Source organism: Rhamphochromis sp. 'chilingali', assembly GCF_963969265.1.
Source record: "Rhamphochromis sp. 'chilingali' genome assembly, chromosome: 16".
In the NCBI taxonomy this organism is placed as follows: Eukaryota; Metazoa; Chordata; class Actinopteri; order Cichliformes; family Cichlidae; genus Rhamphochromis; species Rhamphochromis sp. 'chilingali'.
Window position 1 is genome coordinate 32,514,522 of NC_137943.1, and position 17,034 is coordinate 32,531,555.

Consider the following 17,034-nt stretch of genomic DNA (forward strand, 5'->3'; position numbering starts at 1 on the left):
ATTATGCAAATGTTCTGTTTATAAGATTGAAACCTGCAGTCAGCTGAGACTGAAGAAGTCACCTGGATGAGTGACGAAACGTTTCTCCCACAAAACTCTACGTCCAGATGAACAGAATCAACCTTTGGACACATGAGTGTAACTCCAAGCTACAGCTGTACTTCTCACACTATTAACATTTTTCAACCAAAAGTTGTTGTCATCAGCTCCACTGACTCAAACACTGAATACATAGAAGATAGAAACTGGGTGAAAAAAGTCCAAATGAAGATTACAAGTGGACCTTTATTTATTAATCAGTTTGGTTTTACTTGGATGAAAAATCTTCAACTGGGTGAACTATAACTGAAATGAAACAATTACTATGTCCATGATATTAAAATGCATCTTGTGAGGTGTCTGTCATTTTAAGTACAGTGTAAATTGCCCCTGACCTGGACTCACCCAACTATCTGTTATATAACTCAGATGTGTTGCATCCAGCCTGGCGCCCACAAATCCCTGTCACCTCCGCTGAATCCCATGGAACCTTTAGAGCCGGCATCGAGTAACGGACGACCTCCACCCCTTGCACCACTAACACCATTTGAATGTGACTCCCCCTTCAATGCCTTTACCACTTGGTCACAAAACAGACTGCCAAATGGGTCATGGCTCAGCACCATTAAATGGGGATCTGAAACTCTGAGAACGTGCATTAAGATATTTCTATTTTATTTATTCCACAGCAAAAATTTTATTTTTATCATGGTATTTATAAAGAACAATCACTGAATGGTACTTTAATGAACAATTCAAATAAATGGGAACTGTCAGAAAGTACAAAGTAAAAGAACAAAGAATAAACCATGATCAATACCACAAATTCAAAGATTTGATGTCATCGCTTATAGTTTTTTGAATTTCTTGTAAATTCTCACATATTCTGATTATTTACATAAAGGATTACAGGATTTTCTCTTTGAACTCCACTGTATATTTACCTGTTTTCAGCTCATGCTGAGCAGGTTTATATGTAACTTTATACAAGAAGAAGACCAAGAAGAAAATCTTATGAATTTCCTTTTAAAACACGATCACAAAGCTTTTTCTTTTAAAGATTCTTGCAGCACAAATCATTTACCCTCACCATATGTTTAGCTCCACAGTGACATAAACATACTTCAGGTAATGTAAAACTGTAAAGTATTAAATGGTGCTCACTGACAGTTAATGAATACTATAACAAAACAAGAGTCCATAAAACAGATTTGGAAACAGACCAAATCTGACCAGTGAAGGACTGTACAGTAATTATTCTACAGTTACGTATCCTGAAATATTGAATCAAATAATGTTGTTATTTAAAGAGGAACTATTATTCATTTTCTTATTTATCCATCCATTATCTTCTGCTTATTCAATTGAGGGTTCAGTGAGTGGGGATATTGAAAGTATGGTGATCTCAGAGAAACATTATTAAGGCCTTGGAAACGAGCAACACATACCTTCTTTGAACCTTATTTTCAGATTTTAATGCAGTTTAAATCTGTGTTGTTATTTAACAATTTTCCTTGTTAAAGAGGTCACAGTTTAACAGCTTGGGTGTCAGATTTTAATGGAAAAATACAAAGAGATGACTGAGATCACTATTAGATTAATATTTCATGTTTAAAGTTATGCGTAGAAATTGTAAAGTCACACTTTTGCCTAAACAAACTGAATAATTCATGATTGTGTGCTCAGGCTCCATCCAGTGGCAGAAATAAAAAACTAAGGATATGGATGGAAAGACAATCATGTAAAGAAATTATTCTTGTTTTCTTACAGAGAGGAGAGAAGGAAAAAAACATGCTCATAACTGAGTTCTCTATTGTCAATAGTACTTTAACGTGATACACTTTTTGAAATATTTCTTCACAACAACTGAAAGTTTTGTAAATAAGTTTGTTTGTTTAGTTCTTCATGGAAATTATGTGAGAAAAATGTCATTCATCCTTAAGCCATCCTTTAAGCTCTAAACACCACGTCCAGAACACCTCACTATGAATGTGAATGGTACTTATGACCATTGGTCAATGGTGTTTGATCAGTGGTTGTTCCTAAATGGTCATGAAAATTTGCATATTATGATCAAGAAACTGACTTCACACACAATTGTTCTAGTTTCAGTCATTGTGCTAATGTACTGTTTATAAAGTTGGGGAAACCTGCAGTCAGCTGAGACTGTAGAAGTCACTTTCTCCCACTGAAAACACTACGTCCAGATGAACAGAATGAACCTTTTGGGGTCATCCATCCAGTTTCTTCTACAATTCAGATAATGGGGGTGTGAAGCTTATACTATGCTGTCTTAAGGCGAGAGTCAGGGTATGCCTTGAAGAGCTCACCCTCCATCACAGGAGAGAGAGACACACAGAGAGACAGACAAGCATTCACACTAACATTCACACCTACAGCAAATTCAGAATCCGTAATTAACCTAACACCATCCATGTCTTTGGACTGTGAGAGGAGGAGCCACAGTAAAACCCACGCAAACACAAACATCACACCACACAGAAAGGCCCCTGGCTGGATTCAAACCAGAGTTTGAAAAAATGTAAAAATTAAAAACTTCCAACTGAGATAAGCGTGAAGGGAAGGATGGTAGTAAGACCTGCTGTCATGCATGGTTTGGAGACACTGACAAAATGACAGGAGGCAGAGCTAGAGCTGGCAGGTTTAAAGATGCTGGGATTTTCACTGAGAGTCATTAGAAAGAATAGGTATTTGGACATATCAGGTTGAGGTGTTCTACTGACAAAGTTAGAGAGACAAGGCTGAGATGGTTTGGACCTGTGCAGGGTAGGGACAGTGAAAATGTTAGACAAAGGATTTAAAGATGAAGATGCCAGACAAAAAGAATAGAGAAAGATTCATGGGTGTAGCGTAGGAGGACAAGCAGATTGTTGGTGTGACAAAAGAGGATGCAAAGGACTGGGTGAGATGGATGATCCACTAAGAAGAAGATGAGATGGAGAAAAACTAAAAATCTGTGTAATTTACAGCACCTGTTTGATGCATGTGTAAAAAATGTGACCTGCTTCTAATAAGAATCTTTTAAGCGAAAAGGCACAAACACGGACTATCAGGTCTAACATCCTCATGTTGGTGTTGTTCCTGGATCAACATAATAATGTTAGTCTGGGAGCATCATTGGATCTGACGAATCACATTGTCATATCATTGTGACTTTGGAAAAAAACTGCCGATGTCCACTCAGGAAAGAAATCAAAAAATGGGGTGTGAGGGTCAGGGTTAGGGTTGGAGAACAGGGTGTGATCGCGGTCAGGGTTACAGCCTCAGGTTTACGATTTGGTGTGTGGTGTGAATTTGTTTCCACGTGGCAAAACTATTACATCACTACAATCTCATTGGTCACTTGTGATGTCCAACCTGGACCAACATTAGCTTTGTTGATCCAGGAACAACATCGACATGATATCAGCTCGTGCTTGCTATTAATCTGTTTAGGCATCTCTGATTATCTAAGTATCAACACTAAGCAGCCAGTCACAAGCTTGCAGTTAGAGGGAGGTTTCAGATCGTGAATGCAGCTCTGTTCATAGTAAAGGCATACCCCAGGACATACAGATTATAGTAATGGTTAATTACAGTTTAATCTGATACCTTCTGATACACGTCAGATTCTCCAAAAGCCTAGAAACTTTTAAAACTGCTCTTAAAACTCACCTCTTTTCATTGGCTTTTAGAAAGGTTTAATTTATTTGTTTATTTATTTTTTATTTTGATCAGCGAGGTGTTTTACGAAATTGTGTTCTATTGTATTTTTATCTGTATTTACTGTACAGCACTTTGGTCAGCCTTGGTTGTTTTTAAATGTGCTCTATAAATAAACTTGACTTGACTTGACTTGACCTTCCAGCTGCATGTCCTGTCTTTCAAAAAGAACCAAATTCATTCCATATATTTACTTTCTGTTGATCAACTAATCTGCTAATTAAGTAGGCATTTGAGTCATGCATCACAAGATACGCGCATGAAGTGAAACTGTAGGTTTCACTGTTTGACAAATCACACAGTTTAGTCTGACACACACAGGCGATATTAGCAGGGGGATTAAATTAGACAGTCATATGTGAGCAATCAGCTCTGCAGGGCTGCAGCTGAGAGTCAGGACGAGACCCGGCTCTCGCAGAGGACTCAGTCATGCATGATACAGTATGAGAAGCTACACGTCTTTATATACTCTGTGTTAGGAAACCTTCCAGTATATTTACAAGAGATGACTCAAATTTAAGGCAGAGAAGTTGTTTTAGAATCACTGCACATCGGCAGAGCTGAACTGCTCATCCAAACCATGAGCGCCAAGAAGCTTTTAGAGAGTAACAAATAAAACACGTTCCCGTTTTAAATGTGCATCTGCTTTGCTTCTGACAAATCGTGTTTTACCATTTTTAAATGCAAATGCCTCTGAAATATCCTCAGCACATGCAGACATGTATAAGAAGCATTTCAGAGGTATAAATTGACTCAGAATCTGACGTTATTTAAGCAGAACATTATATAACCTGTTTTTTGTTTGTTTTTTCACAAGCTTAAGTTTTAGCCTTGGCTCAGCTTTAATAACGCACTTAATCGTCTTTAAACTCATTATTTAAATGCACCTTGGATGTTGTAACTGTTCCTTTCCTTGGATTTTGTCCTTTATCTTTGACCTTTTAACTAAGAAAAAATCACCTTCAAACTACAAACAACTGAATGATGCAGGAAGCACGACACAGTTGATCAACTTTTAGCGTTAATCCACCAAAACATTAGCTGCAGTAGCAATCTGGGAAGTTGAAGGACAGCCAGTGTCCAGTCTGACTGTTTTGGAGTTTTGCATTGTCACATGGACCTCTGTTGGGTGACATTCAGAAAAGTCAAGGCTGCAGTGCATCTGTGAAAGCAGGGGTAGCTGCAGAAGTAACCCACCAGAGGCAACAATTTAAAAACCTTTGGAATGAAGGTTTCAATCACTGCCAGGTGCCGATTAATATGAAAGACAACTCAAAAGTTATGAAAATTCAAATTCTGCAAAAGCTGGATGATTTTAAGTGTTTTGGTAAAGATCTACTACAGCAACCCATCTAATATGTGAAATAAAATGACTGAAAAGAAAAGAAACTTCATCTATATCAAAACGCCACCTTGTCCTTTGTGGTCACACAGACTTTTTCTAGGTTTCAGTATATGAAGCATGGATGTCTTAAATCTCCATTCATGATGAGGTGACTAATGAAGTTATGAGTATTTCACAATCAGAGCCACTGAGGGCTGGTCTGAAAAGGCCGGGATGTTGACAGTGAACACTCAGCTTGAAGCTTCTCAACACAACTCATTTTTTTCAAATACAACCTATGAATAATTACTGAAACATGCTGAAACATTTAATGAGTAGCAGTATAGAACAATGCATCGTCAGCCCAAAGCTCCTGTGTGATTTTGTATCTGTAAAAAATAACTGAGTTCATGGAGTGTGTTTACATGGTCATGCTGCTTGTGAGGTTTATCCTGGTTATATCCAGGAAATTACGTCTGCAGAGAAACCTGCTGCTACAGGTTCCTGTATACATGATAAACACTTGTATCCTGGTTACTGATTAGTGCATGATATTTGCACAGGAACGTGTGACAGCAGCAAACACAAATTAGCAGAAAGGGCTGGTGTGACATTTCTGTAACTGTGACTGCAGGCTTTAACTCCTTCACACCCCAGAGACTGAAATCATTTCCCTAAAAGATTGTTTGTGTTTGTGTTGTATTACTTGGCTTAATCTGCTGCAAATAGTCAGCAACACACCACCATATTCAGGTTTTAAGAAAACAGAGCAATGGGCTCATGTAGTTTTAATGAAGGATATATTTGTCGTGGTCCCTGAGTTTTGAATTTCTTGTGAACTGATGATTCCATAACCAGGTTTCTTCCTCTTAAAATTAAGTTTTCCTTCCCACCATTGCCAAGTGCTTGTCTCATTGGGAGTCATGTGACATTTGGGGATTCTTTCTAATATTACAGAATAATGCACCTCGAGGCGTTTGTTGTAAATTAACACCATATGAATAAAAGTGAATTGAATTTTTGTTTTTGAGAATCCACTATGAGCTTTGTTTCCTATTTTTTTTGTAATATTAGTGAGTGTTTAGTTTAATATTGATAGAGTTTTTATTCACTTATGTTTATAAGTCTTGTTTATGTTCTACTTCGACAGGGTTCTCTGTGGTTTAATTTTCAATATTTTCAGTTGTATTTACAACTTTTCAGTTGTATTTAGTTCCCTTTTGCTCCCTATTCTGTTCCAGTCTAACCTCTTTAACTTGTCACGAGACAAAGAAAGACAATAACAATCTTGTTTCCCCATTCTGTTACTTCCTGTTTTATTTTGGTATTCGTTGTTCTCTGTGTTCCCTCTGTCTTGTTATGTTTTCTTCAACTGTGTTCTCCACCTTTTTTCATTTCCCTCGTTACCTGTCTGTACTGTCTCAGTCGTCCCTCTGTCCTTTGTCACATTGCCTACATTGTTATGTCTCGTTGCTCTGTGTTCCCAGAGAATTACATTCCTAGTTATCCCTGGTATTTATATTTCCTGGCTCTGTTCGGTAAATGTTTTGGATTTTGGGACTTTATTTATCTCTTGGTGCTAAAAGCATTACAGGTTCAGTTTTAATTGAACCTCAGTCTCTGGCATAATATTGTGCATATGTCCAAACTCAAAAAGAGATCATAGCTAGAGGTGATTCATGAAGCAACACTGTGTAACGCCACCACACTGCTGCCAGTCGATTCTTTCTTCAGTTGAACAACAGAGTAAGACGTCTGATTACTGAAGCTGATTACATCAACTTGATTTCAGGAGTCACAAACATCCAATTAAACTTTCCTTCGTGTGATATCAACAATTTAAGCTGACCAACTTTTTGTTTTTCAGCCAAGATCCTCTTCACCTTTCAGTTTGTGAAAAACAAGTTGTGTCAGACATAATTTAAATCTAAGATCAGATGTGGTTTGAGCAGAAGCTTGATGCAGACATGTTTGTTCTTGATTTCTTTGTTTAAATTAACTTCACTGTCCTATGGATGCCTTCAGGTTCAGGAAACAATGAATGCCGCAATAGCATCTTCACCAATATGAAGATTTCTTCCTTCAGAGCAGCTCTGCCTCTCTGATATGTTTTAAAATCCAAACACTCCCATTGTAATGTTCACCAAACACACATTATTAACAAACCTGCACATCACAATCACCTGCACTTAAGTGTCTTACCTTGTTGTCATGCTGTGCCATAACTGGGCTCCTGTGAAAAAGAACCACAGATGTGTTATTCATCAGCACTCACGCGCTCACACCCACTGCAGAAACTGTGGCAAAGAGAGAGCTGAGCCTGAAGGCTTAGCTATTGATTTATTGGATGATCTACATTCCTGCCCTCACCTATCGAGCTGTTGGTGGTGACGGTAAGAATATCCCCTAAACCCGGATAGGTGGTAGAAAATGAATGGATGGAAACAATGATAAAATGGCTGGAGCAAACTGTAATGTAGTTACCACAAGCTATGATTGGGCTCTAAATGTAATATAACAACCATGTAATAAAATAATGTTAAAAGAAACATAATTTGTAGATGAAATAAATGCTTAACAAAGACCCTTTTCATGTTTCCAACCACAGGTTAATTAGATATAATCGTTTGTTCTATGGGGTGGCTGTAGCTCAGGTGGCAGAGCAGGTCAGCCACTAATCAGAAGGTCGGTGGTTCGATCCTGGCTGCATGCCAAAAATCCCTGGGCAAGATCTAACCCCATGTTTGCCTACTGATGGTGGTCAGAGGGCCCGGTGGCGCCAGTGTCCTGTCAGTGCGCCCCAGGGCAGCTGTGGCTACAACGTAGCTTGCTATCAACAGTGGGTGAATGACTGAATGTAGTGTAAAGCGCTTTGGGGTCCTTAGGGACTGAGTAAAGCGCTATACAAATGCAGGCCGTTTACCATTTTTTATTGAGTGTTGATATAGTGCTAATGATTACTGTGATGTTATGAAATTATACTTAATGACGTGAAGTATGCAAAAACAGTTTTCTTTAACAGAAGTGTTAGGTGATGATAATGAAAGTTTTCTACAAAGAGAAAACTATACTGATAACATTAAACTTAAATAACTGCTGACATCAGGAGTCCAATGTGTTCAAAGTGTAATTGTGAGCAACAGTCAGGCTGATGAGTCACCATCCGCCATGAAAGATGATGCCTCATCCTTACTCATCGGGCTAATAAGCCAGGATGAAGCTGAAATCACGTAAACATCCGAACCAAATAGATTTGTTTGGTTTCAAAGCAGCCATTTATAACTCTGGTGAGGGAACATCTTGGGTTTAAGCTGAACGGCTTATTTATTTCATTTTAATTTTCCTCTTCATTTGTCAGGGATGGAAAAAACATTTATCTACTAATAAAAAAGATCCACTGTATCAGATTTAGCTGTTAGCTACTTTTCGTCCGCAGTCCCTGAAATATAAATATAAATAAAGAAATCACCAATAAATAAATTATAGTAATAAAAATGCTGTTGACATTTCAACATAATAGACCAAACATTTACCAATAATTTCAAAACCACAGACAGTATCCACATCCCATATATCCATTACGCTCATAAATATCAAATACATCTAAATAATATATAAAAGCCTTTTTAAAATCTGAGCTCCTCGTTCATTCGATGCGTCTTTTTGTAAATGTTTTATATTCTTGTCAACAGCCCTGTTAGTTTATAGGGTTTGTGCTACAGCCACATCACAATCCTCCCCTTAAACACTCCCTGGTGCTTCCTTTTTTCTCTGTCTTGTATTTGTTTGGTGCCTCCCCCCCTTGTTTGTCTGTCTGTCTGTGTTTTTGTTGTGGATGGGTGTGGGCGAGGTCTCCCTTATTCCTGGCTCCCAGCTCTGCTCATCCTGCACACCTGCCAACAATCAGCCCCACCCAACCTGTTCATCTGCCTTCCATCCACTGTGTTAACGTTTTCTCCAACCATTCCTCGCCACAATGCAGTTTCTACCTCAGTAATAGCACTTTGAACACCAAATTAGAACTTGCTTGTAGTAAATCTGCTCTAATGTTTCTTATCACAAAGCTTTCTCCATTTTTTCTTCTTCAGGAACATCACCCAGCTGCCCGCCAGTCTGCTTATCCCACTAAAACCAGCTTCAACCTCCTTTACACACTATTAAGATCTCTGTACTTGGGTTCCACCTTTACAGTTTTGGTTGTAATAGATCATTCATTCTTTTCTATATTTAGGGTATTTATTTTTTTACATCTTCTAATCTGAGTGTCTGTCGTCTTTTTAATTACCAGGGGTTGATTACTCCCACAAAGGCCCCGCATACATTATAATGCTATTACTACATCTGCAGCAAAAGTGGTCCTGACAATAATCCGTCCATTTTCTCAAACACTGGATGCGACGCTGCAGCCTGCACCAGCTTTTGGTTCACAGTGACATTACACAAGACTACAGCCTGGCCCTAGTTCAGCATCACTTGATGTCTCTGTCACACAATACACAGACTCCTGGGACACAAAGTCATCACTCAAAAGTGTTTAAACTGATTTCAAGCAACTTTTTGTAAAGCACCTTTACACACCTTGTGCACTTTGACAAACACTTTAGTGTCAGTTGGTCTTTTATCGGTGTCAGTATTTGTATTTAAATGGGTTTCGGGGCAGTTATGACTGAAGATCCAGAGTTATGAGATTAAGGCAAGGCAGTTCCTTACTAGTTATTCTTCTCTTTAATCGACTGATCATTTGGGGGTTACCTGCGGATCTGGACCGAATTACATCTCGGGTGGTGACCGTGATGACCAGCAGGGCCAGGAGGAAAGCCAGGAGGGTGTAGGCCCGAAACGAGTCAAAGGCCACAAACCTGCAGGGAAACAGAACAAAAGTTTCACTCACAGCAGCTCACTCAGGTTGTTGTGATGCACTCCACAGTTTAACTCTGTGGAAGTTTTAGCAGATCGATGTTTATTTTTGTGGAGCTGTTTATACAAGATGATAAAGCTTTATATTTTGATTTTGGATACATAATTTTACATCCGTGGATGTAAAAAAAACCTCACCATCTATTGTGGAGCTAAAATATTCTCATATTCTTTTGCTATAATGAAAAAATGACCCTGTGTCAGAATTTTGAGCTTTTCTGCTTTCCTTACTCAAAAAGTCAGGATGCAGAATTATAACAGATCTGTGTAACGAAGACTTTATAACAGCAATCTATGCTTTTCCTCTTTCAGTACATTAACCACTGCAGCAGTAATATAGCAATGCTGGAATATATAAAAATACTAATACAAACAAAATTAAATGAACACTATTTGGGGTTTTAAATGTTTTTTAAGTGCTTTTACTGTTGACTAATTATAAATGTAACTCTTATTTTTAGGCCATAAAATACATTTCAAACAATATATTGTAACAGAATGAGAAAAGTGAAATTTGTTTAAACAGACAAACAAACATAAACTTGACGAATTTTGTCTCATGAAGTCCCAAATTATTGTGATTTGTTTGTTTTTTTGCTCATGGTGGTAGCGGTTTGTTTTGACAATGTCCCTGATACAGACATTACATACAGAAAAATATAAGAAACATACAGAAAAATATAAGAAACATACAGAAAAATACAGAAAACAGTGGCAGCTGAGTATTTACAACCCCTTTTTAAAGATCATCATTATTATTATTAGTGTGTGAAGTATAGATGAATTTAAAAGTAACAACGTCAAATGATTTAAAAGATATAATAGAAAGAAAGGACTAAAGTTGAAATAATTACGCCTTTAATGTGGAATTACTAGGATGTCATGATTTTTTAACAGTATATTTAATATTTAACTTAAAGTCATAATTATTATTATTATTTATTTATTTTTATTAACAGGAGCTCAGTGCTGTGAGATATCCCTGCGTCATGATGCCTACCCGAACATCGCGTTGGCTGCAGCAAACAGGGCTGAAGTCCTGCATGGTCTCCGCCTCCAGCTGACCAGGCCGGTGAGGCGACACCCTGCGCGGCCGGGAAGGGTCTCCTGATCCCGGCTTGGCGGTCCGCCGGCCGCGGCCACCTGCCCACCTCCGGCGGGTCCTGCTTCCCGGCTCCCCAGCATTGAAAAACGACCGGGGTCCCTCCGCTCTGCCCCTCCGCTCCTTCAGCAGAGATGGGTGTTAAGCAAAGCGGAGACTTTACTGAGCTATTTCCGATTCTGAGGTTTCAAAATAAGTGTCTCATAACGCGTTCACTTTTTGAAAATAGTCTAAATGTTCTTTTTGCAATTAAAACTAATGCGTTTAAATCATACAGTCTTATTAAATTACTTTTTATCTCAGGAATATATAGTTTACATTATTATTCACAGAGCAAAGATACATAAGTGAAACAAATGCAGTAACAAAACATATGATAACCAATTAATAAGTAGCATGAAAGTTATTTTTTAAAGAAAATAAAATGAAAAGTGTGCTTAAGTGCTGTGTTTGAGTAAAAGTAGTGCTGCTCTGGAACAGTGCATGCAAGGGGTGAAATTAAAAGAAAGAAATTAAATGTACAACAATTTTCTATCATTTGTATTAATTTTTCTTATTCTAACCAAAGTGTGGTAACTTTATATTTGAAACCTAGGTTCTAGCTTCTTATAGTTGTAATTAAGCAATCATTAAAATTATTTGCATTTCTTTTTGTCTTATTTTTCTGCCTTTATTTTGAAAGACACAATCATCATGCTTCCTGTATAATTGTCTCAACTTAAATCACTTCAATTCCTGCCTCTTGTGTTGTTGTCGTTCAGGTTGGTGACGTCAGGTGTGTGTGTTCGTGTGTGTACATTTATTGGAGTGTAACGTCTTTTGTTTGTGTTTTATTGTTATCATTATATAGCCTTTGTGTGTAAATGACGGAATTACTACTATATACTGCACATGTAACTACACCTATGTTAACTGCACTAAATAAAATGGAATCAGATGTTTCTCAGCTGCCAAAGTTAAAAGACTGAAGAATAGCTGCTTGATGCTGGCCTCCACCCATCCTGAAAGAGAAACAGAAAGTCAATATTTAACTTGCATTCATCAGAGACCCATACTATGAACAGATCTGTTTATGCCCAAACTTTAAACATGCCTGGTTTCTAAGAAATTAGCTTGAACAGCTTGGTGGCTCATGTTTGTTTTTCTGCCCACTAGTGGTAAAAAAAAATCACTTGGTTGAGCTTTAAAATGAACTTCTATGAACTGTGCAATAAAACAGTACAGAAATAAGATAAATGTCACTACAAGTGATTCATGTTATTGTTACTGGACAGCCTGTGTTTGAGTTTCCTCCCACAGATCAACAATCATGTTTGGCTAGCTGAGATTCTAAGCTGCTGTGGACCCAGAGGTGAGATGGACGCAACTTTAAGTAAAAGAAAAAACAAAACAAAAAAAAACATATTATATTTTAACATTGAGGTACAAAATGTTGCAAGCGCTTCAGAGCTGTCAAAAGCTACAGAGCAGGTTGTTTTGGTTTTTACACTGGTTCCTTTTTCATTCCTTCCAGCATCCTTGTACCTGACAATTTTCAAAGAAATGCATCTTTTTGTTTGTTTGCAAACTGAACTTACAAAAAAAATCCATCTAACTCAGGGGGTGACAATAAGCTTCAGACACCAAGCTTTGTACCATCAGCTTGTTGCAGAACCATATGATTTGTTTCTTCAGCTGATTCTGCAGAAAAAGTATCGCAAAGTAATTTCCTTAAAAAACAGGAAAGAAATCCAGCAAAGACCTGACACATGACTTGGTTCAAGACTTTTGCACAGTACTGTGCTTATTATAATGACCAATATCAAAGTTTCCATAATCTTTGTGACAAACGTTTCCCTTTGCATGTGCCAGTTTGCCATTTCAGGGTAAATCCAGCCCTGAAACCACAAAACCAGTTTAGTCTTTGAAATTACTGTGTGAGACGATTGTGACTTTTATTGGGCACTTATCATTAGTTTTCTTAGTTTAGTAATTAAGGTGGCAAACAGAACAACAGCTAAATGACACTGCGTGAGAGATGGCAGACTGGGCTACCTGCCACACTCGACGGAATGAGCCCATCTTAACAAGGAAAGCTCACATCTACAAAGAGACGTTGACCCATTTTGCTCTGCTGCCTGTGCTGTTCTGGCCATAAATCAAGATCAGTGCTCACTGCCAAACCAGGATCTCCAACATGGACCTGCTCCACTTTCCACTGCTGGGTCCACTCCTTCAGTCCACACCAGTTCACCAATTCTGACACATATTTGCATCAGCGGGCCTGGTCTCAAATCATAGGTGTCCTTCATGGTAAGACATTCTCTTTTCTTTGTTGTTTCAAACTGTTGACTGTGAATTCCAGCTAATGAAAACTGGATCGTGGGATTTAAATTTGCTGTAACCGCGATGGAACCCAAATGGCTGATTTTGTGCGTTACTAGCTAACTGTTTCAGAAAACAGCAGCATTCTTACAAATAAAAAGATAATCCATAAGATTTCATGCAGAAACGTTAGCTGAAACAACCATCTGCACCCATCTAACCTGATAAATGGACACTAATATAGGAAATACTAAATGAAAACACAGGTTCTCATTTTGTAACATTATGCATGGTATTACATATGAATTTGACTCAGATGTGTGTAGATTTAGGTAGCGCCAGAAGGATTGTGAAAGATTGTTTAAAAAAAGATAAAACCATGTCGGCTACTAGATGTGAAACAGGACTTGTAATGTTGCTGACCCCATCATCCACCCCCACCTCCACAGGATCTTTGTTTCTGAGACAGGAGTGTCGTTATACACATGGCGACACTCATAAAGATAGAAGTTATTTACCTGTTTAGAATTATCACCGTGGATTTAGAAGAACCAGGCATTTCTCTAGGGATGGATGAGAAAACACATTTCTGTTTTTACGTGGACACATAATTTTGCATATTTACACACATGCTCACAAACACACACACCATAACATCCATCCATCCATCTTCATCCGCTTTATCCGGGGTCGGGTCGCGGGGGCAGCAGCCTAAGCAGAGAAGCCCAGACCTCCCTCTCCCCAGCCAGCTCCTCCAGCTTATCCGGGGGAACACCAAGGCGTTCCCAGGCCAGCCGAGAGATATAATCTCTCCAGCGTGTCCTGGGTCTACACCTCACCCAGGAGGCGCCCAGGGGGCATCCTTGTCAGATGCCCGAACCTTACTCTGAGCCCCTCCCGGATGGGTCATAACATACCATAGTTTATTTATATAGCATTATGGCTGACCAAAGTGTTGTACAACACAGATAAAGTTATTTATATAGAAACTCATTCAACTTTTCATGCACACTTATTTTTGCAGACCATTAACAGGGAGCTGCAGTTGTTGTCTGTTTGTGTGTGTTACCTGGGTTTTATCCATGCTGCGTGTTTACAATGCCACATTATGAGGGTGTGTCTTCCTCCCAGAGACAAAAATGTAATCCATGCTACGTAAATTATTAAAGGTGAGGACATGATTTCAGGTTGGCATGTGTGTAGGCAACTAATGGTTAAGTCTACAGCAAGTGTGGTATGAAGGTAAGTCACGGAAGTCATGAATACAGTAGTGTGTGTGTGTGTGTGTGTGTGTGTGTGTGTGTGTGTGTGTGTGTGTGTGTGTGTGTGTGTGTGTGTGTGTGTGTGTGTGTGTGCGTGCATCAGTCACTAATTGGGCTGAATTTCATGGAGCAACAAAAGATCAGACTCGAAAATTCCAGCTCTGGTTTGTACAGGCTCTGCTTTGTTGTCCTTTCGCCTCTGTTTGCTGTGTTAACAGTTATGTGTCTCCCTCCCTCTCTCTGTCTCTCACTCTCTCTCTCTCTTTAGGTCTTTCTCTCAGTGTCTCTCTCACCCTTCTCCCCCCTTTTTTGTGCGGCTCATGAAAGGCTTTTTACTCCAAATGAAGCACGGTCAACCCAACTGCTTGGAGCCAAGCAACCGCCAGAGGCCAAATCCTGCGAGGGGCTTCACCTTCTCACATGTCTCTCTTCTCGCTTCACATTGAAACACACACACACACATTTTAGGAGACAGCTGCAATGAAGCCTAGATCTTCAGTGAAGAGGACCTTCATCAGTGTCTCCATCTATGGGAAAAGTACCGGTGCTGAGCTTGGACTTGAGCTTTTGGTTGGATTTTGCGTTTGATCTTAGAGTTGGATATAGTTTGAGCACAGGATGATGCTAGAGATGCAAAACCCCGAGGATAGTGGTGGTGGTGTTGGAGGTTCTAGCTTTGTGGACATGCTGGGCACTGAAGAGATGGAGTGTAAGATCTGCTACTGCGCCTACAACCTGGGGAGTCGAAGGCCTAAGGTGCTTGAGTGCTGCCACCGTCTCTGCTCCAAATGTCTCATTAAGATCCTGGATTTGGGTGAGTCGCCTCCCAATGCCTTGGTGTGTCCGTTTTGTCGCTATCTCACTAGACTGCCAGGAGATGCTGTGAGCAACCTGCCAGATGACTGCAACCTGGTGGCAACGCTGGCCCTCCAAAACAGGAATCAGAGAAACCGGCAGTTCCACCAGGAGGCAACTACGGAGCTGCTCCTAAGCCCCATGCGCCTGAGCTCACTGATGAGCAGCAATTCACCTGTGATATCTACTTCCTCCTCCACATCTTCCTCTACCCCTTACTCCACCATCCGCAGCTCCCCTAATTTTGTGGTCATTACTATCATGGAGCCTCCGCCCGCATCCATATCCACCCAAGACATCCATCCCTACCAGCAGATACATGGCTCTCACCTGTCAAACCAGGACTACCACTCATCCAGTCAGGACTCTATGGCATCCATCGCAGAGAGGTGGACAGTGTGGAACTGTGCAGCCCTCCTGTGCCAGACTTCAGCCCGGGCATTGGTATGGGTCCTGGGGCTCTTGTACTTTAGCTCCCTGCCTATGGGGGTTTACCTGCTCATAATGCAGAGGACAACACTTGGGGTGCTTCTGGTGAGCCTGGTTCCTGCCAGCCTCATCGTGATCATGGTCTATGGGTTCTGCCAGTGTATCTGCCATGAGTTCTGGGACTGCTTACCATCATAATGCAACCAAATGAACAGGCAATGCTTTGCTTTGAACATGCTTGACAATAGATCTCCAGAATTGACTAATGGGGATGTTACTGTGTAGCTAACCATGTGAACTGTTATTTGAATGGCATAAAGGTGGAGCTCATACATCTTAATTTGTGCAGTTTTTAGGCTGATAATTTACTTACCTAATAAAGCTCAAAATGTCAGATAGCTTCGACTAAAACACTACTTCTGAAGTCACTGTTTAATGTAATGCATTATGATGTTATAGTTCAAAATCTAAAGGAATGTACAGACTGTTCTCATCTCCACATTGGTGTGGCTGATTTACATACATGGTGTCCTCTTTAACCTATTCCCTGATACATCAGGTTAGCTATTAACCAACAAGCTTTCTTCCGAGTGCCACGAGTGGCAAACATAAGGTTTGAACCACAGGTGGGTGCAGCTCCTGTGGTCACAGCCAGAGCTGTGCACCTGAGATGATCATATCAGAGCTATCCTGTCATCGTGCAGAGTGAAGATTAAAAATAAAACTGACAGAGTATTTAGATCAGGCTGAACTTTTGGCTGATTGGGATTACTTTCACATGACTAACATCATCATTTGAAAATTTGGCCATGTTTAGGCACGAGCATCTGCCAGTGTAGCAGTACATATCTGAAAGAACATGAGAAAAACACAATAGGTACCTTTAATAGAGATATAATATGCAACCTGCAGATCAGCAGCAGAGCTCTTAAACGTTGTCTCTGAGATCTTAGATTTGATCTTAAACACACTCATTGCTTGTGTCAGAGGGACAAATCATTTTGTTCCGATTAAAGCCCTGCCAGCTAAAATGATTAATTCCCTCAAATAGAATAAAAGGAGGCATAATAATAATAATG

General features: G+C 39.6%; 2 protein-coding genes across 2 annotated transcripts in view; one reads left to right on the forward strand and one right to left on the reverse strand.

The window, feature by feature from the left end:
• retreg1 (reticulophagy regulator 1) overlaps window positions 1-11,223 on the reverse strand; it is a 31,418-nt gene extending 20,195 nt beyond the window's left edge. The window contains exons 1-3 of the mRNA XM_080861880.1: window positions 11,004-11,223; window positions 9,839-9,945; window positions 7,289-7,319 (exon numbers count right to left, since the gene is read on the reverse strand). Of these exons, the coding sequence (XP_080718006.1) occupies window positions 7,289-7,319; window positions 9,839-9,945; window positions 11,004-11,188 (323 nt within the window). The 5' untranslated portion in view covers window positions 11,189-11,223. The remainder of the gene's footprint in view (window positions 1-7,288; window positions 7,320-9,838; window positions 9,946-11,003) is intronic.
• A 4,066-nt stretch (window positions 11,224-15,289) lies between these two features.
• rnf182 (ring finger protein 182) lies at window positions 15,290-16,153 on the forward strand (the record flags this gene model as incomplete). The annotated part of the gene is made up of 1 exon (XM_080861146.1): window positions 15,290-16,153. The coding sequence occupies one exon, from the start codon at window positions 15,290-15,292 to the stop codon at window positions 16,151-16,153; it is 864 nt and encodes a 287-aa protein (XP_080717272.1).
• Between the last annotated feature and the right edge of the window lie 881 nt (window positions 16,154-17,034).